Genomic DNA, 20,445 nt, shown 5'->3' with positions numbered 1-20,445 from the left:
TTGAAGATGCGTTCCATTACTGGCAGCACATAAAAAGAATTTCTCCACACAGCACAGCACGCACACAGAGGAAAGCTACTACGTCCCATTTTAAACATTTCCAACTTTATTGTCAGGATACTTGCTTCATGTAAAATATTTCATTACAATACAGTACAATGCATGTTCAATCTGCTGTCCACACAACTGGTTTTTGTCATGAAGTTCTAAGGATTACCCACTGCACATAACTGCTGCTCTCACAGCAAAAAAACGGAAGCTGCTTACCTCTCCTAACGTGAAAACAAAGCCAAAACATTAAATTATAAACTACTAAACTCAAGTTTTCCGTCTTGTTTCTCCCCCCCACCCCAGAGGCCACTACCACTGCTCTCCAGCAGGGGGCACTAGATGCACTCATCATGCTCCAGTCAGCAGCTCCAGCACAGAAAATTCGGTCCCCAGCAATGTCCTGTGTGTTTGTGTAAGGGCGGGCAGACAGACAGACAGATAGACAGACTGACAGACAGTCATTCCGTCACTGCTGGCAGTCACATAGCAGCTTTAGTCCTGGAGAAGCCGTAGGACTTGAGTGATGAAGGGCAGGTGGGACTGGTGCTAAGGGAGGTGGGGGGGGGCTTTGCTGTTGTAACGGAGGGGAGATTTACCTCAAACCTAACCAGTCTCCCTTCTGAGTCCAGCTGTCCAGTACCACATGGTGAGATCACTTGTTTGTTTATTTTTCTGCTGTTTAACTTTCTTTTTTCCTTTTTTTTTTCCCCCCGGAAGGTCACAGAATCTCCGCGAAGTTTGGAACAATGCCCCATGGCACAAACATGTACTCGTCCCTCGCCTCGGTTTGTTTTTCCTTTCTTCAGTTTCCTTTGTGGGCTGAGGACAATGTTCTGCTGTAGCTCTGTCGTTACGGTGATGGGATGTGTCGTTAAGTTAGTTTGTGTTTAGTTACTGAACGGTCTCGGCGGTGTCTCTATGGTAAAGCTACGCGACAAGCGCCCATGGGGTAGGGGTGGCCGGGGTTCAGGTCCCAAGGCCACGCCCACCTCCCTCAGTACATTCTCCCTGTTGGGCGCCAGGAGGGCATGGGCGGGCTCAGTAGCGGTGGGTCTGGTGAGAGTACTGTGGAGGCTGCTGGGAGGTAGAGGAGTAGCCCATGCTGCTCTGGGGCAGTGATGTGCTTGGTCCTGGGTTCTGGTAGGCAGCATGTGGATTTGAACGCTGCAACAGGGACAAAAGTCAGTCCAGAGCGAAGCAACTTAGAGACATTTACAGCTAAACCAGCACCGTTTTTTTCTTGTGATACATACTCAGCCAAGAGTCAATTAATGTTAAGTGTCGTGAGAGAAAATTCTGTTTTCTCAGAGACCTTAAACTACAAAAAGTGCAAGCGCTGAGCCAAACAGTCAAAATATTGATAATGATCATTTATCATTATTGTATATATGCTTGCCGGCTTAATATTAAGTCCATTTTACAATGGTGTAACATACAAAAATAGTTATATAGGAAAAAACACCTGAATAATGTGTGTATATATAAAATAACTGTCCCACTGCTTTGAGCTTTTGAAAGACGAGGCTGAAGTTACCTTCTTATTTGAATTTTCCGCTCAACCTTAACTGGAGCACCATTATATCTGGGCATCTGTACAATTTGAATAAGATGCCAGAATCGAACTGCTGCACCATTTAAGGTGGAACGGAAATTTTGAATAAGGTTGCAAATAAGAATATAATTTCAGCTTTGTTGTTATGAGTGAGTAGCTACACTTCTTCCTTGTATAGGGACTAAAAGGCATCTTTTACCACCTAGTGTACTGATGTAGCAATCAATTACAGTTTAAGCTATTGCTGCCAGTATTGGATTGAGGAACAGGATTAAATAATAATCATTTTAGCTTATCAAAACAAATTCTAATAAGCAGCGCTACTGTCCATCTATTATCTATTCTCTGTACCTATATAATTTTATATACATTAAAACCAAGTATATGTTATATGTACATGTATGTATTACCTGGTAGTCTGAGGTCATGATCAGGCCACTTGAGGTAGTGGTGGGTGGAACCACTCTCACCTTCTTCAGAGGTGGGCCTTGTGCGTGGCTGTTGTCAGGGTTACCTGTGTGCCCCGCCCCATTGGTGTGGTTGTTCCCCTGCTGCTGCTGGTTTTTCTGTAGTTATGAAAAGAAGAGAAAATCCTCCTTTTATGCTGGAGACATTACATACAAGCACTATGTACACCCAAAATTCACACGCAGTTTCTTATCTTACTTTATCTGCTTTGTCCTCAGGCTCCTCCTCGGTCAGGAATTCTCGCTTAGGGTAAGGGATCTGGCAGCCAGCAAAGACGCTAAGAGGCAAACAACGAATCCAATTACCAATTATCCAATTACCCAAAAACGGACAAGTGAGGTTCAGAGGCCCTTTTCAACCATGCTGTACAATATATACACATTATAGACAAGTTAACTGTTTCTCTTGATTTTTCACATGAAAATAAATGAACATATCCTTTAAAAAGAACACACTTTTACACATTCTAATGCACAGTTAGTGTTTATTTGCTGAATGTAACAAGTTGGAGGAAAAAAAGAATAAAATGTGGCCTGTGCAAAAGTTATGGCACATTTTGTTTTATGATTTTTTTTTCTCCCAATGTTAAATTTAGTAAATAAACAGAAACGGTGTATTATTCAAGTTTGTTCGCTGTGGTAACTTATTTTCACTAAGAAAATCAACAAAACATATAATTTGACCAGGGCTGTTCTAACATTTGCATAGCGCATATGTATTTTTAATTCACAAAAACTAGATAAAAAAAGAAAAGTAAAAAAAAGCTTAATGTACAATATCAGTATAATGTTAATATATGAATATCAAATGTTTCAACATACTTGAGTATGGAAGACATTTTGTAATATAAGACATTTTAGTGATAACATTCACTAAATTACATTACCATGACATAACTGACGATTTGGGATATAAGCACATTATAAACATAGTACACATTAATAGGAGTGCACCAATACGGGAACTGTAGGCCGATGCCAATATTCATTTATCCTTTTAATGGATATATCTTCCGATACATAAACATGTATACTAAGCAGAAACTGGAAATAAATCTACCTAGATTACACTGCAGTAAAAAAAATTCTTTTTATCTTATTTTTTACATTTCCTTTACTTCTGTAGAGATGAAAAATCCAGTAAAATGAATAAAATGCAGATCTTTTAAAATGAAAAGACCAAAGTCACCTGGGCTTTACATACTAATTTGAAATGTTGGTCAAATTTAAACACGTCTGATGCCCATAAATTTGTTTGAAACAATTATCTACTGATGCAGAAATGATTCCAACATCACAGCAAATGAAAATGAACCACTTGGCTAAATCTGACATTTGCATAACAATGATGCTGATGATAAATAATCAAATAAAGAAAGTACATTTTATACAGCACCTATGCAAATATGCTTTTAACATCTTAGTTAGAGTCATAGCTTGGTATCTGGTGGCCAACAAAGACACTATGAGGCAAATAATGAATCCAATTACACTGGAACAGGCAAGTGAGGTTAAGGAGCCCTTTTCAACCGTGCTGTTCTGTTCTATCTGAGGCGGCAAGCTCAGTTCAAGTTCCCTGAACTCAGACCTGAAGTCAAAGCCAGGAAACTGATCCTGGGCGAGCGTGTTACTCACTCAGAGGTTGGTAGAGGCTCCTCTAGAAAGTAGGGGTCCTGCATGGCCTGTTCAGATGTGATCCTGCGGATTGGGTCCATAGTGAGCAGCTTTTGCAGCTGGGAAAGAAACAGCGAGAGGCATTTTTTAATTTTTCTGTGCTTTTACTTGCCACACCATTTGAATGACTTTTGGGCCAACTCACCAAGTGGAATGCTTTGCTGTCAGGTTTAACTTTATGTTTTTCCATGTATTTTATAAGGCTGCAGTTAGTGTATCTACAATAAAAGAAGGAGGCATTGTTGAAAAGAGGTGGAGGACCAACACATATGAATGGCCATTAAGTACACATTATTCAGTTTTCAGCGGGTGGGAGAAAATATATATTTAACAAAAAATTACACAGAAGCCTTAACAACTACATACAATTCAGTATTTAGTGTGTGCACCTGCATTTGCCTTTATTACAGCTTCCATTCTTTTCAGGAGACTCGATTTCAGGTTTTCAAAGAAATCTGGAGGAATATTTTTCCACACCTCAAAAGTTCAGTGTTAGAATTTGGTTGCATTTTCGGCTTCTCACAATCCAAGTAATCCCAAATACATTCAGTGATGTTGAGGTCTGGAAACACTGCTGGATCTGTTTAGATCTGAAGCAAGAGTGTTTTGTCTGATGGTGACGGTGTTGGTGGTCTTTTACAGTTCTTAGTAGTTCTCATTTTCTCTGTATCTTTTGATACATTTTTGAACTCTAGTTTTGGAAACTTTTGTTTTTTTCACTTATTTTCCTTCCTCATGCAAGCCAACTATCTTATGTCTAATCTACTCTGAAATATCTTCTTACCTTTTACTTAACCCCTTAAAAACATAATTAAACAACAGTTTAATTACACATGTCTATAACCTAAGAACATCTCTATTAGTTTGCATTGAAGTCCCTGTAGTTACTGAATAACAAGCCTTAGTATGAAATTCACCTGCATTGTTAAGGGTTTAATGGCTGTTTTGACTGGAAATCAAATGAAGGGTTGTCTCTGACTGTACAGTACTGTACAGTACTGTACACACAGTGGAGGGAAAACATTACACAAAACAAACGCTGTGAAAACACAAACTTACGTATTCCTTCTGAAGTCTTTCATCAGCGTGGAGTGTTCTGGCATCTTCTTTATGTCCTCCCAGTCTTTGTCTGGCAGCAAAAATTAAATGAAAACTTGAATTGACTAAATTACCACTATGACTGCATATTAGGCAATTAAGTGCTTTCAACAGTTTATTATAAGGATTTCTGTGAATAGCAGTTCTAAATCAGCCTTTAATGAACATTCAAGATCTGTATATAATTCAGATTACCTGCTGGGAAGCCCATGACATTGAAAATGCGGTCCAGCTGATCATGGTGGTACGGGTTACTGGTCTTAATGTCCTCCTGCCGACAGTGGAATATAGGCTCCGAGGTCAAGAGCTCAGCAAAGATGCAGCCGATCGCCCATATATCTATATAGGAGCAATAGAAAAAGACCAGAGTGAAACAAGTGCAAATGTAGTATGAACCAGTTCAAAAATCACTGACGACTCCTCAAATTCTGGACACTCCGAAACACAAAAGAAGGCACTTCAGTCTTACAAAGGTAAAAACTACCAGAAAAACTTCCAGAAAAAGTGTCTTTCCTCATGCCAATACACTTAAAACTGACAATGAAAAATGTTTACCATTTTACATAACATCTGCGCCTAGTCTCCAGAGTGAGATTTTCTGGATTAAAAAACAGGAAATCTTGAAGGTGAAAGGTACTTTTTAACCCCTTACCAAGCCATGGGCCTGAACGTTTTATTACACACTTCTATAACCTAAAAAAAAAAACCTAGCTTGCATTGAAGACACTGTAGTTAATGAATTATAAGCCTTAGTATGTAATAAGCCTGAAAAAGTTAAGGGGTCACAAAACTACTTTTTGGATTTTTACAGGTGAGCAGTTTAGAAGTTTTGTTTTTTGTTGGCTGGTGGATGCAGAAAGAAGACCGATGTTACTGCTAGGAAACCATATAACTGTAGCAACTTTAAATCAACAACAACCATCATTACAATGGAGAGAATGGATTCATTAAACAGAAATGACACGAGACAACAAGTTAAAAGCTGAAGTTAGCAAGGTAGCAGACTATCTAGATAACTCACATGAGTTTTGCTTCTTTTGTATTTCATTTTGGCTAAAATGGTAAAAACTAGTCTCTCAAGTCCACTTGAATGAAGATAAAATCACCGTTACAATTTTGCGTCACAAATGAAGAATTACACTAATGCTAGTTAGGTGGTATTTTTTTAACCTATAGATCAGTGGCTAGGCTAAAAGTCAGAATTGGTTGACATGTCAGGGATTAGATACATTTGAGAGAACACTGATAAACAAAAACATGAAAACTATATACAGATCGTGAAGAATGGAATCAAAGTTCCCTCATTTGCAAACATACGTGGCCAATAAAGCCTGATTCTGCTTCTGTATTAATACATATCACTATGGTGATTTCTACTGACAACCAGGCAAAGAAGAAGACAGACAACGCACACTTACCGATGGCTTTGGTGTAATGTCTGGCCCCCAACAGCAGCTCTGGCGCTCTGTACCAGAAAGTGACCACCACGGGGTCCAGATCTGCTAAAGGCTTCAGTGGTGAATTAAAGAGCCGTGCAAAGCCCATATCCGCTACACGCAGACACAGAAACATCAATGTTACTACCAGTCACAGCATGCTAACATCTCTCAACACAGTAATATTAGTCCCTCAAAATATTATTTAATCAAGGAATGAAGAAAAGAGAGTGTGAGGTCATACCGATCTTCACACGGCCCCTCTCCGGCCCCTCCCCCATTACTAATATATTAGCAGGTTTCTGGATGGGGGAGAAAAAGCAGTTTAGCTACACACATCATTTACTTTATTAGTCTGATGCCATTGCTTCTGGGCAAAAATTCTGCATTACTAATGCCCTCTGGTGGAGAATTGTTTTGAATATGAAAACTTAAAACACGTTCTGTTCCCAAGCACACTTTTGCCTAAAACGCATTAGATATTATTAGGAAGCGAACTGGGGAGTCCTTTACAACGTTTTTACTGATATTACTGATTTGGCTGCATTTTTCACTGGAATGAGTAAAACATTTCTTAAAATTAAATTACATTTGCTTTATAAGTATTTATTTTTTTTACTTTATTAATTACTGTTTGTATGATGATAGAAAAAAAATGTGTCTGAAATTAAAACCATCCCAGGCTGTGGATTACTTAAATATCTTACACAGCTGACTCTCTTAACAGAGATGGGTGATATGGCAAAAATAAAACATCATGATACTTCAACACACAGGATACACAATATGCATCACGATATTTTCAACACTTCAGACAATATATCAAATATAAAAACCTCTCTTCATAACACTGTCTTTCTATATGCTAGCTAACAGTAGATAACTGTAGTGAATACAAGCCCCTAAGTCATATGATCAACACTTGACATGATGTCCAATGTTTTTTAAAAACAAACAAGCAAACAAAAAACACAAAACATCTGTCTATCGATGTGATATTTTTCAATGATTTTAATCTGTAAAATGAGGTCAGACAAATTAAGACATTTTAAGGAGCTACTGAAACCTGTGAGCACTGCTGTGCAGTTTCAGTGTGATTTTGCTGACTCAGAACAAGATTTGCCTCGCTCAGTTGATCTGAACAAAGCAGAACAAAATCAAGCACATGGTGTGCAATCACCATGCACACGGAGGTTTCAAAAGCTGAAATATTTCTGCTTCACCTGGGCTGTTTCTCAGTATCAGTGTTCCAGTTAATCGGGTAAAATGAAAGACAAAGAGCTTTTTTCTGGCACCCATTACCTGTTTTTTGCAAGTTAAGCGAGTAATATTTACACTCCTCCTGACAGATTTTCAGCAATGAATCATCACTTCTGTCAAAACATTTCATAACAGGGGGAGATAATTTGGCAATTTAAACCGTTTTTTAACCGAGTGGTTAACAGCAGATTTGCGTGCCGTCCTCTCTCTTGCTCACACACGTGTTTACTTTTAAGGCATTCCAGGACATGCGGTCATAAACATACATATCTATAATACATATGGGGCATATGTCAGTATCAATATGTAACGTCACAGGTATTATCTATACATGAAAGTATCGATATGTAACCATATGTTCCATTTGTATTATAAATGTATGCAAGTATCTATATGTAGTAATGATAATTCCCATTCAGTTCTGTGCAACAGTCAAAGACCACCCTTTACCAGTCAAAATGGCCATTAAGTACATGTTGTTCATTTTTTCAGTGTTGGGAAAAAATGCAGAAAACATATTTTAACAGAGAATTTCACTGAAGCATCAACAATTAAATATAATATTATTTCCAGTATTCACTGTGTCCACTCTTTGCCTTTTTTACAACTTCCATGCTTATCAGGAGACGCACTTTCAGTTTTTCAAAGAAATCTGTAGGGATATTTTCTTACAAGTTGGTTGCATTTTCTGCATCTCATGATCTAAATAATCCCAAACACATTCAATGATACTGAGGTCTGGAGTCACTGACTGGGGTGGTCAGTATATTTTTCTGAGAGCAACAGCAGCTTCTTTGTTTAATTTGCAATTTTTTTTTATTTTTTTTCTGTGTCCTTTTCTCAGTAATGATTTCTTGACAGCTACACATTGTTTCAGACTTATAGCGTTAAGTTGTCTTCTCACAGTGGAAGGATGGACAGAAACACCTGTGGATTTTTTCAGATCTGAAGCAGCTTGATTTTCTCCTCTCTCTCAAAGATGAAAGCTGTTTACCTGATGGGGACAGGGTTGGTGGTCTACTAGGTCTTGTCTGGAGGTCCCATTTTCTCTGTATCTTTTCATCACCATCATAATACTACTACTACAACTACTACTAATAATAACAATAATAATTTCAGTTTGATAATAACTACAATTTTGGAAACTCCTGTTTTTGAACATATTTTTTCCCTTTTCTGTTGTTTTGACTGGAGATTAAATACATAAATGGTGTCTTTGACTTTTGCACAATTATACATAATAATAATAATAATAATAAGAAGAAGAAGAACGTTCATATGTATTATATATGTATCTATATGTAATCAGAATTCGGTAAGCCTAATCCTAACCGTAACTTCAGCAAAAGTTTTGGTTTTTCAGTTTTAAAAAATGAAATATATTTTTTCGTTAAAATCTCTTTACAAAGTCAGTGGTATTTTGTTGGTCATGTAGTCCTTTTGTCTCTGTTTTTACACCAAATCAGTACGTTTGTCCTAAAAATGTACCAAAACAAGCACACACACACACACACAGTCTCACCAGGTCTCTGTGTAGGACCCAGTTGGCATGCAGGTAGTGGATGCCGTCCAGGATCTGATAAAGGAGAGACTTCACCATCCCTCGCGGAAGCTGCAGAGGTTTCTTATTGGCTTTGGAGGCTCTGTGGAACTTAATGATGTGCTGCAGAGAAACACACAGCACGGAGAGCTGGGAAACAAGCAAACACTGTGTGTGTGTGTGTGTGTGTGTGTGTGTGCGTGTGCGTGTGTGTGTATGTATGTGCGCGTGTATGTATGTGCGCGTGTGTGCAAGTTATGCAAGTTACCCAGAGGTCGTGTTCTGCGTAGTCGAAGAGGAGCCACACTTTGCGATCCGCGTGTGACAGGAAAACTTTCTGCAGTGAGATCACATTAGGGTGCTTCAGCTCACGAAGCAGCTGCAGGGAAAACACACAAACACACACACACACACACACACACACACACACAGAGTTCTCATCAAACCTAACCACATACAGATTGCCTCATACTGCAGCTTTACGATGTGTCTTTTTTACAATCACTTGAAAAGATCTTTTAATACCATAATATAATTATCAATTGCAATTATTTATCAATTACTATGAATTCATTAGCTAGTAAATACTATGAATTATTCAGAGGCTTCTATGAACCTAATATGCAAGCTGTGCAGCTATGACAATTTAAATGCAGACCCTTGCTATTGTAAATACTTTTTACCATTAATTATATAGTGTAATTACACTATAATTACATTGTAAGTAATTTGTACCATTCAAAAGTTTGAAATCACCATTTATGCATTTGGAATCACTTATCAATCATATAATAATACAATGGAGGATTAACAAACAAATTATTTTAATATTCTAATCCAGTGGAACTCAACAAGCTTATATATTCACAAACAATTTGGAGAAAATGTAAAATAAAAAAAATGTATGTGTCATAATGTACAGAGCTGCAGATGATTTTAAAACAGGTTAGACAGTTTACTTTTTATCTTTGAACAACTTCTCATTGTTGTTGCCAAAATTCATGAAATACTAAATAAAACATTGAAACAAAATCTTATGTTGTCTAGATAAGAACATTTATATCTGCATGGTATGAGCTGTTGTACATAAAATGGCAAAAGAATTTTGAAAAGTTAGTCCAAACTTTTGAATGGTACTGTTCTGAGGTGACTCCCTCTAGAAGAAATGTCGAGTAATATTAAGTCAAGACCTTAATAGTACTAGACAACAAAACTTACTGCTATCTCTCTACATGCAGACATGGAGATCCCTGTGCCTTCAATCTGCTTCAGAGCGTAGTCTTTATCATCCTTCCTGCAAACGAAGAACAGGGCCCCAGTTATCACTGTGTCACAGCCCCAAGTGCCCAAAAACAGGGTTTGTTAACAGAAGAGCAGAAACAAGAAGAGCTTATGCCACAAACAGCTTATTCAAAGGAAGTGGAACAAGTCAGAAAGGGATCTCGATTTGATGTGAAATATCAGCATTGATGTCATTCACACTATCTGCATGCTACAGATGATGGTGAAGCATCTTACGACAATTAGCAGCCTCGCAAATAAGACATACGTTTTACTCAGTATGAAAAGTGTGCAATATACAGCTACATAATCTATAAAATACAAATATTGGATGAGGCTTGATTTAGCTTAGTTTTTGATTTAGGCTTTGGGGCAAGAACCAAATTAAGATTATCATATGCGATGGTGCCATCTTTCGAAAACTCCCCAAAAACACAACACTAAGACCACAGTTTTTTAGCAATGCCTTATAAAGATAAACACAGCCTGCCCTCAATGTCCATGTCACAATAATTCACTCAAAGTTATTACTAACCGGTCAGAGCACTATCATTGTGTGAATTACCCAATTCTGCCTATGCAATAGTCCATTTTCTGATATTGTCATGACCAAGCTGTTAATCACACCTCATCATCTGGCAGTCTAATGGACGAATCTGGGTTCGGCGAATGCCAGGAGAAAACTATCTACCAGAATACATAGTGCCAACAGTAATTTTTTTTAGTGGAGGGATAATGGAATGATCTGTTTTTCAGGGCTTGGGCTGAGTTCCAGTGAAGCATAATGTTAATGCTACAGCACAAAGACATTTTAGACAATTATATGCTTCCAACTTTGCGGCAACAGTTTGGGGAAGCCCCTTTCCTGTTCCAGCCCAACTGTGCCCTTTGCACAAAGCAGGTCTTTAAAAACATGGTTTGACAGGTTAAGCGTGGAGGAACTCCAGTGGCCTGCACAGAGCCCTGACCTCAACCCCACTGAACACCTTTGGGATGAAAGGGAACGTTGCTTGGGAGCAAGGCCTTCTCGTCCAACATCAGTGTCTGACCTCACAAATGCTCTTTTGACAGAATGGGCACAAATTCCCACAGATACACTCCCAAATCTTGTGGAGAGCCTTTCCAGAAGATCGGAAGCTGTTTAAGCTGCAAAGGGGGGCCAACTCCATAATAACACCCATGGTTTTGGAACAGGATGATGTGATGGTCACGTGTCTGCATACTTTTGGCCATATAGTATAAGTTGAGTTCTGTTACAAGCTTCAAATAAATAAAAAAAAAAAAATACAGGTCTTTTACAAATTTCAAATGTCTGTGTTTAATGCAGAACGACCAAAACTCATCATGCAAACTTCCATTAACTTAATGTTAACATACAACTAGAATCCCATAGGGGCGCTAGAAATCAGCACCATTATAGAGGTGTTTTGCCTCATTTTTGACCCAGTTATTATATTTATGGTCCGAAATGAAAACTTAGCACTAATAGTCATAGTTTGCCACTGCAGTACCTTGACATATTAGTCAAGTACAAGTCATCCCTTTAGATTTCAGGTTGATGTTGAATATTCTTTTTCTCTTTCAAATGTAAGATCACTTGTTGTTGGTTTCACTCTGGCCCACTGTTGCCACATTTCCACTTCCCAAATAAATGTGAAGCTAATTGAGACTAATTAAAATGTCCGAGCTGCTAACTGCCTCCATATTTCTTTCACGGCAGTGGATGTCCACGGACGAATCCACCGAAAGACAACAAAAACTGCTCACACCAGGTGATGAGGCAAAGCTGGGGATGAGACTCCGGCCCATAAAGCTATAGTCATACCTCGCAAGGCCCAATCCAACTGCAGCAGAACAAATTAGCTGTGAACAGGCAGCTCCCGTGGTGAACAAAAACATCTTTAAACACTTAAGAGTCTTAACGAGACTCCGGCCGCCAGGCTGTCTGGACTTTAATGGCCCGATGCTGCCTCAAAACCAGAATCTGCTCACGGGCTGGTCAGGAGGGTTTCATCCTGTGTGAGAATGTAGAGCTGTTAGTCAGCCAGAGTCAACTGTGACAGCAATGATGGGTACACAATTAGAGTCTATGTGTGGATCTTAAACAGTGTCCAAAGTAACTGGGGGCAAAGGGCAAAAACGCCCCCACATTTAACATTTCTGGTTCGTCTGCTGACCCTGACCTGACAGTGTGAACGTGCTCGCAGTAGATAAAATGATGGAATGCTGGTTCAATGAGAAGCTGCTGACAATGTCACAGGGGTGGGCAATTTAATGGCATCTTATCATTGTTGGGATGAATTACATGATATGTACGGTGGGTGACAAATGGCAAAATATATCACGAAACAATACACATCATAATATTTCGACAGACAGACAATATGGCTGTATGATATTAAAATAAAATGCAATATTCAGATGATGATGTGAGAATGCAATGATACAAGAAGCGATAAATTATTTTTTAAGTAGTGTACCTCAGACTGGATATGATGCAAGTATAGACTGCAGACTACAAATGCGTAAACAGAAATCTAACTAAGCTCTCCTTTAGGCAAACAGCAAAATATGCAATTACAAAAGCTCCAATCACTACTGTGCATAATATAAGAAATTAAATACTAACAGCTACTTCTATAAGATCTGCAAGCACATTGTTTATGCACTGAAAGGTTGTGAAACAGTCAACATTACCTCAAGAGTTTCTCTATAATGGCCACAAAAATAAATAAATATATAAATATTTTTGTTTATTTGAGTACATATTTTTTGTTTAGTTATGAAATACGTTTGTTGTGACAGCAGAAATTACTATCTTGCACACTTAAAACAACATACTGGGTGTGAGAACAATCCCACAGGGCTGTAGTTCATGATGGAGAATGGTTAAGTTACTCGTCCCCCACATGGGAGAACAGGGTTCAATCTAAGTGGCAATGATATGACGTCTCTCTGGCGCTGTGTGTAATTGGATCTGTTGTCATCGCAGCTCTCAATGATGTGTTTATAACTCATTAAACGATAAAAATATGATTTATCGTGCAGCTCTAATAGAAGTAATGTGTAAACATGTAAACAGCCATGAAAAACTACAAATACAATTATTGCCCACACTGCACTGCAACAAATCCAGTTAAACAGGTTTAATGATGTTCTTATGAACTCATGATATACCCTGAACAGTGTAGCGTTAAAGGGGAGCAAAATTATGATGATATTTTATCATTATTGTGATATTTTGCTATCGTGATTAAGAATGTTTTTCTGAGCATGTCTTGAATATCATCAATTCCTGAAAAACACTGACCACCAATGGGTAAAATTAAAATAAAAACTTTTGAAAAATTTGAGAATTCACTTTGACCTTTTTTTTTTAACATGCAAACAGTATAAAAATGAGATATTTAATGTTTTACCTTTCAAACTTGTAAACTTTGTAAATGTACACTCATTCTGAAACTGAGGCCTGCATCACGTCCCTAAAAAGTTGGAACAGGGGTAAATTAAGACTAGGACCGCTGTGAAATGTTCCAAAAAAACATCTAAAACAGGTGATGTAATCATGCTTGGGTATAAAAGAAGCATCTAGGGAAGGCCTAGTCCTTTACGAGCAAGGATGAGTTGAGGCTCTCCACTTTGCCAAAAATGTATCAATAGTTTAAGAATAATATTCCTAAACAAGCATTTGCAAGGATTTTTGGTATTTCATCCTCAACTGCACAGAATACCAATAAAACATCCAGAGAATCTGGAGAAATCTGTGTAAAAAGTGTAAAAGACAAGGCCAAAAACCAGTACTGAATGCCCTGTGACCTTTGAACTGTTTTTTGGAAATAATGGACGTCATGTTGTCTGGGCCAAAGAGGAAAAGCACCATCCCGATTGTTACCAACAAAGTTCAAAAGCCAGCATCTGTCATGGTAGGGAGGTGTGTTAGGGGGTAACTTGCACATCTATGAAGGCAAGATTAATACTGAGGGTTACAGACGCGTATTGTTATTGTTCATGTTTCAGCATCTTGTTTCAGCAAGACAATGCCAAGCCACATTCTGCATGTGTTACAACAGCATGGCTTCGTAGTAACACAGCGCAAGTACAGGACTGACCTGCCTGCAGTTTAGACCTATTTCCAACTGAAAACATGTGGCGCATTATAAAGCGCAATATATGACCCTGGACTGTTACAGCTGAAGTGTTACAAGAAGCAAGAATGGGAAAAATTCCACTTTCACAATTAGCAATTGGTGTTTTCAGTCCCCAAATGGTTACTGAACAGTGTTAAAAAAAGGTGATGTAACACAGTGGTAAACATGCCCCTGTCCCAATGTTTTGGAACATGTTTCAGGCATCACATTTAGAATAAGTACATATATACAAAAAACAATAAGGTTAATTAGTCAAAATGTTAAATACCTTGTCTTTGTACTGTTTTTTAATTGAATACAGGTCAAAAGAGGTTTGCAAACGACTGCCATCTGTTTTTATTCACATTTTTCCTACTGTCCCAATTTTCTTGGAATGGAGTTTGTATTAAAAAGAGACCACAGTTAATCCTGTTTAAGTGGATTTAGTGCAGCATGGAACATGAAACACTGAAGAAAAATCTTCAAAGTCAGTTTTTGATGGGATTTTTTTTAAAACGTCACATTACTGTTTTGCTGGTGCAACTTAAACTTCACTGAAAGGTATCACTTCCTACCCTGGACTGAAAAACAGCCCAACAGCCTGAATTACTCTGTGTAAGCCCAGATGGTTAGAGAGAAGTCATATCCGTCCATCAGAAAAGACCCATTAAAAGCAAAGTGTTCACCAGGTCAGAACAGCATGTCACAGCTGACAGAATATGACTTGTGACCCTGTTATGGAGACAGTGCTGTTTACAGGACATGAAGAAACAGGCTTCAGCTCACAGAGAAATAAACTACAACAATATAACATCTTTAATATCTAACAATAAAAAAGTTAAATAAGGAAGTCTAAAATGCTCACAGACACAATTATAACTCCCCTTATGCCTAACTTTATTCCTTTATAACTGCTGGATAATAAAACAGAGGCATTATAAAACTGATTTAAGATGCAAGACAATGATACATTTTAGAACAAACTGCTGACCAGCATCGTTTTGGACCTTTCCTATAATTGCATGGTTTTTATTTCAACATTGTCCCTTTTATTATTGTGAATTTCCTCATTAGTTGATTGTGAGATCAAAGAGCACCCCAGATTCCTTGATATTACATAGTATTATTAAATATTGATTGATTAGGTTGACAAACATGCATTATAAGCAATTGATGCATTAAAAACGAGAAATCAGAAAAGGTGATATGGCAAAAATTACATTTGAGTTTGATAAGTTATAACAGACAGAAAAGAACCAGTAGTGACACATTACCAAAAAAAACTCAAATTATGAAGACAGTTATTTTGATTTAGTGTTTCTCATACAGTGCTGCACTAAAACTAATTAAACAGGACAGACTATGCTCTCTTTGCAATGAAACCAGCAGTTGTTTCATTACATACCATTCACTCCCCAGTCCATACATGGATACTGCAAAAACAGCCCGTCATGAAATAACCGTTTCTGTGATGTCACAAGAACCAACATTTACATACATCCACCTGTTCGGTCTACAGCAATTTAGCTTCACACTGAAGTTCTAGGGAGTGTTTCAGCCTGGACTGCTGTTTTGAATGAGACACAGAATACAGAACACTCCAAACAAAAAAAATCAATAAATCAGCCAGTTCATTATTTTATTCTGGCCTTGTGTTCCAGTTGGAATTTTCTGATGTAAACAACGTGAGGAAGTTTGCACTCGCACCAAAATCCGCTGCCACACCTACAGCAAAACATCATAGCATAATTATGTGGGAGTCATTGAGCTAAATCGCCAGTAGCCTCTTACTTTCAATGTAGCACTTTATTTGATTGATATTATTTATATAGCCAACTATTTTTTTAATACAGAGCAAACAGAGCAAACAATGTTATTTCTACTGTTATTTGGGTAATACTCTGGGTAATACTCTGGGTAATACTCTGGGTAATACTCTGGGTAATACTCTGGGTAATACTCTGGGTAATACTCTGGGTTATTTCTACTGTTATTTCTATCACTCTGGGTAATTAAAAGTACTGGAAATGTATGAGTGTGTATCATGTGTTCATTTAGCCCACACAGCATATTAAGACCAATAAAAATTGGCCAATTTGGTTGTAAAGAAATCAGAATCGTCCATAAAAATTCATGATTGTCATATCCCTATAAAAACATTATGATTAGTGTACATTATTTATTTTTTAAGTATGTCATAGGCCTGGCTACTGGAGACAAAGGTCTGGTCTGCACTGGAGATTTCTGTTTAACAATACTTAAAGGAGACTTTCACTGATAAAGTTTCTTTACAGTGGTGGTGATGGGAACCAGAGGTTGTGATGCTTGCAACATAAATATAGTAATTTTACTTATCTAAAATGACCAGTGAACCTACACGTGTCTTCTTGCATGTAATGTTGATGATGGTAAAATAGTGGTAAACATGAAAATACATTTTCTCTCGAACTATTTTGCTAATATACACACAACGTAAGTACCTCTCTGCCACAAATGGCTTTTAAAAAAATGTGTTTTAGGCCAAAATCTTCTCAAAGACATCAGGCAGTGTATTCATAATAATTTCATGTGATAGCTTTCTGTGAGGGAACTCTTCAGACGTCTGGTTCCAGTCACCACCACGAACAATGAACAATTCTGAACTCTGACTCAGTAAGGTCCTCCAGAAAGGAGCATTTCACACCAAATCACTGTGAATGTTTACATCTTGATCATTTAATTCTGCTCTCAATTTGAAAAACTGGTGGAAATTACCTTTAAGCTCACAGCTAGATTTACAAAACCAGCTCATAAGAATGAAATCTTTACATTGATCAAGTGCCATATTCACGTTCCTTATGGGATCCTCAAGGCTCAAGTTAACAGACCACAACAAGAATGCAACTAGCACAGTTCTGCAAAAAAAAAGCATTAAAAGTTTGTTTTAAGAGTGATTGCATTTAAAAGGTATGACATATCAGGATTCATATTACACGCCCATTGATACAGTTTGTGTCTGTGTATATGCTTTTGCCATTGTCCTGGTAACATAGACAGACTTTTTCAAACATAAAAAAAATGTCAAACGCGTCTAATATACAAACTAGCTACTCAAGCAATAACAACTATGCAGGGCTAGTATTTGTCTTATCAAGCACTGAGCTGATAATTGAACATCATGTATTAATGTTCTAGGCACTAATTTAGTCTCCCTCATCTATTTTCTACATGATACAAACATAATCCTGATATTATAATCCTTGTTTTTCCTTATTAGTACAAAAAGATACATCGCCTTAACCTTACTAAGCTCAGATCATCTACTGTCTGTTCGAGTAACAATAGATAAAAACATCAAACCAAAGCATTCATGAGGCCCATTTTACTGAACCAACACATCATTAGCAGGACCAATCTGTATATAGTAAGGGCTCCTGCACCATAACATGGTGAGACTTCACATGCAAAATTTCAAATGGTAAAGCACAAGCTTACTGTAAGTGTTAAAGATGTACCTCTGAGCTGCAAAAACACCTTTGTCACCAGACTAAATTCATGGCTAGACTGCACATAGGAAACCCTCCTGCTTTTTGCAAGAGCATTATGTGCCATTAAAACTGACATGGTAATATAAAGTCTAAAGGAGCATATTTTTTGACAAACCGAAAACAGCTGCATGGGTTACTGGCAACAGATTTCATTGCTTGATCGCATGTCAGAAATCCTTGTTTTTGCAGGATCCTCTTTTTTTGTACCACAAAAACCAATGAAGTAACAAAATGGCAGAGATGGCAATAGTCACAGGCTCAAACGGAGCTGCATGGGCTCAGTGTTAACACCACTAGTTACACCAGAGGTTGCTAATCTCAGGTATGATCTCTTGATTCAGTTCATTAGCTAATTATCACACTCCTCCTATTCTGACCTGGCTGACTCAGGTGTGTAGAGCAGGGAAAACAAAAAATGTACAGAGCATGGGGTCCCCAGGACTGGGCTTGGGAACCCCTGAGTTACACTGTTGACACATGATGTACGTAGAAAGCTTTTTTTTGCGACTATGTGCCAGACAAAGATGGCAGGGGTATGTCCCCCCGCCCACACACAATCCAACTTGCACTGGGTTGCTGGCAACACCACCAGTTACACCAGTCACATTAGCCTGGATTCATGTTATTAAAAAAAAAGAAAAAAAAACAACAACCTTTTTTTCCTTTTTTTGTGAGCCATGAAAATTGAAAATTGCGTACTAAATTGCACTGAGGAAATCCTCTTTTTACAGGACAGACGTCATGAACACTATTAAGGTAACAACACAGAAAGACTGAATAGGCACTTTATTTATTCTTTGAGACAAAACAAACAGGGCAGCACTGGCTCAGTGGCAACACCACCAGTTACACCACTGAAACTAGACTGTTTTCATCGCTAGGCAAAGGAGTGCTCTGTGCCACGACCCCCAGTGAGAAACAAGATTGAAGGGGACACTTGATTTTTTTTTTCCTTCCAATAAAAAAAAATATGCACAAGCTCCATAGCAACACCACCGATTACACCACTGATACCAGACTGATTTGACCGTGATTTTTTCAGAAGAGCTATGTGCCGTGAAAACTGATTAATTAGCAGCACAGCAGACAGAGCGGGATCCTTTTTCTACAACACAAACAGCTGCACTGGCTCAGTGGCAGCACCACCAGTTACACCACTGACACAAGACACATTTCACTGCTAGATTACACTGAGAAAAGCCTTTTTGCAGGAGAACCACATACCACGAAAACCGACGAAGTAACAGCTCGTCAGAGATGGTAGTGACATTGTATTTTTGGAGACAAACCAAACAGGGCATGAAGGCCTCGGCTCGTTTTGCCACCGAGTGGTGAAACTCACCCGTCTTTCCTCTTCGCTTTGTACACATGACCGTACGTCCCTCGCCCCACTTTGCATCCCTCATACTCGAACAGGTCCTCCACACGCTCTCTCTCTCCGGTCAGCTTAACTTTGAAGTCATAGTCCATTTTCTCGGGCGTTTCTGAGCTGGGTTTGAGCGTGTGTGTTTTTTCCTCTCCTCTTTTAAAGCGCCGCCAGGGAGGCAACTTACTTCCAGCGCCGCTCACACAATCAGTTGCCTTCCCTCGCGTCGCTTTCAGCTCAGCTCACCCGCCACATTTACCTCCGGCAGCGAGTATATGGGGGGAATAACGTGTTTTTAACGTGTCTTGGTGCGCAAAACCACCATATGTTGCTCTCCTGCCGAAATTATTTCGTTTATATTTTCTCTCGCAACCGGTATCTCACTCGGGAGAGCTGGCTCCGCGTACGGCAGTGTCGCAAAAACGTCGCTCGGATGAAACCCAGCGATATCCGACTCGTGAGCGAATCGATTCTTTCGACTGGCTGATTTCAACGAACGATTCCCAAGTGAATCGGTGTTTTTCTGTAGCGTCTACGCAGTATGTGTTTGTGTGCTGTAGGCTGACAACTTGTACAGTTCTATTAATGCCTTTTCACAATTTATCCTCATAGTATCATAACGTAAAATATCACATTATAACCTGTAAAGATCAACTTATTTTAATTCACATTTAGACTACAGCCAACTTCCTGTTTCTGTTACATATTTGCTCTTTATAGTGAGTGATAGTATTTATCAGATTCACTCGAATAATCCAGTGGCTTGGTAATTGGGATGAAAATGAAGTTGTGAGCCAATGAATCGTTCAATCAGACGTTCGATTCATTGAAACGAACAGATAGTAAGAATCGACTCGGTAAACCGAATCGAACCTCTCATCGCTAATGAAAAGACTGGGGCTTTGTGGAGGCACCACGTGGATGTTAACTCTTCACAAAACGAACATTTGGAAAGAAAAATACTCGTTTCTGAACTTTCCCTTCCTTTCTTAAGTAATTGAGTGCACTTTCTGTGTGAAGCTTACACCCCACATACCCTCAAACGGACATCCTTAACAGAAAACAC

At 38.5% G+C, this 20,445-nt stretch overlaps 1 protein-coding gene across 1 annotated transcript; it reads right to left on the bottom strand.

Moving 5' to 3' along the window:
- Positions 1-88: 88 nt before the first annotated feature.
- cdk8 (cyclin-dependent kinase 8) lies at positions 89-19,805 on the bottom strand. Its single transcript, XM_036558598.1, has 13 exons — positions 19,356-19,805; positions 10,297-10,372; positions 9,347-9,457; positions 9,061-9,201; positions 6,523-6,580; positions 6,261-6,392; positions 5,038-5,181; positions 4,804-4,873; positions 3,890-3,962; positions 3,706-3,803; positions 2,270-2,348; positions 2,014-2,169; positions 89-1,215 (listed from the first exon to the last, which is right to left on the bottom strand). The coding sequence occupies exons 1-13, from the start codon at positions 19,481-19,483 to the stop codon at positions 1,090-1,092; spliced, it is 1,392 nt and encodes a 463-aa protein (XP_036414491.1). The 5' UTR covers positions 19,484-19,805; the 3' UTR covers positions 89-1,089.
- Positions 19,806-20,445: the final 640 nt, after the last annotated feature.

The sequence above is a fragment of the Colossoma macropomum genome, unplaced genomic scaffold (genome assembly GCF_904425465.1).
Source record: "Colossoma macropomum unplaced genomic scaffold, Colossoma_macropomum, whole genome shotgun sequence".
Taxonomy (NCBI): Eukaryota; Metazoa; Chordata; class Actinopteri; order Characiformes; family Serrasalmidae; genus Colossoma; species Colossoma macropomum.
The sequence above is the reverse complement of the archived record's forward strand: the minus strand, read 5'-3'. Positions and strand labels throughout refer to the sequence as shown.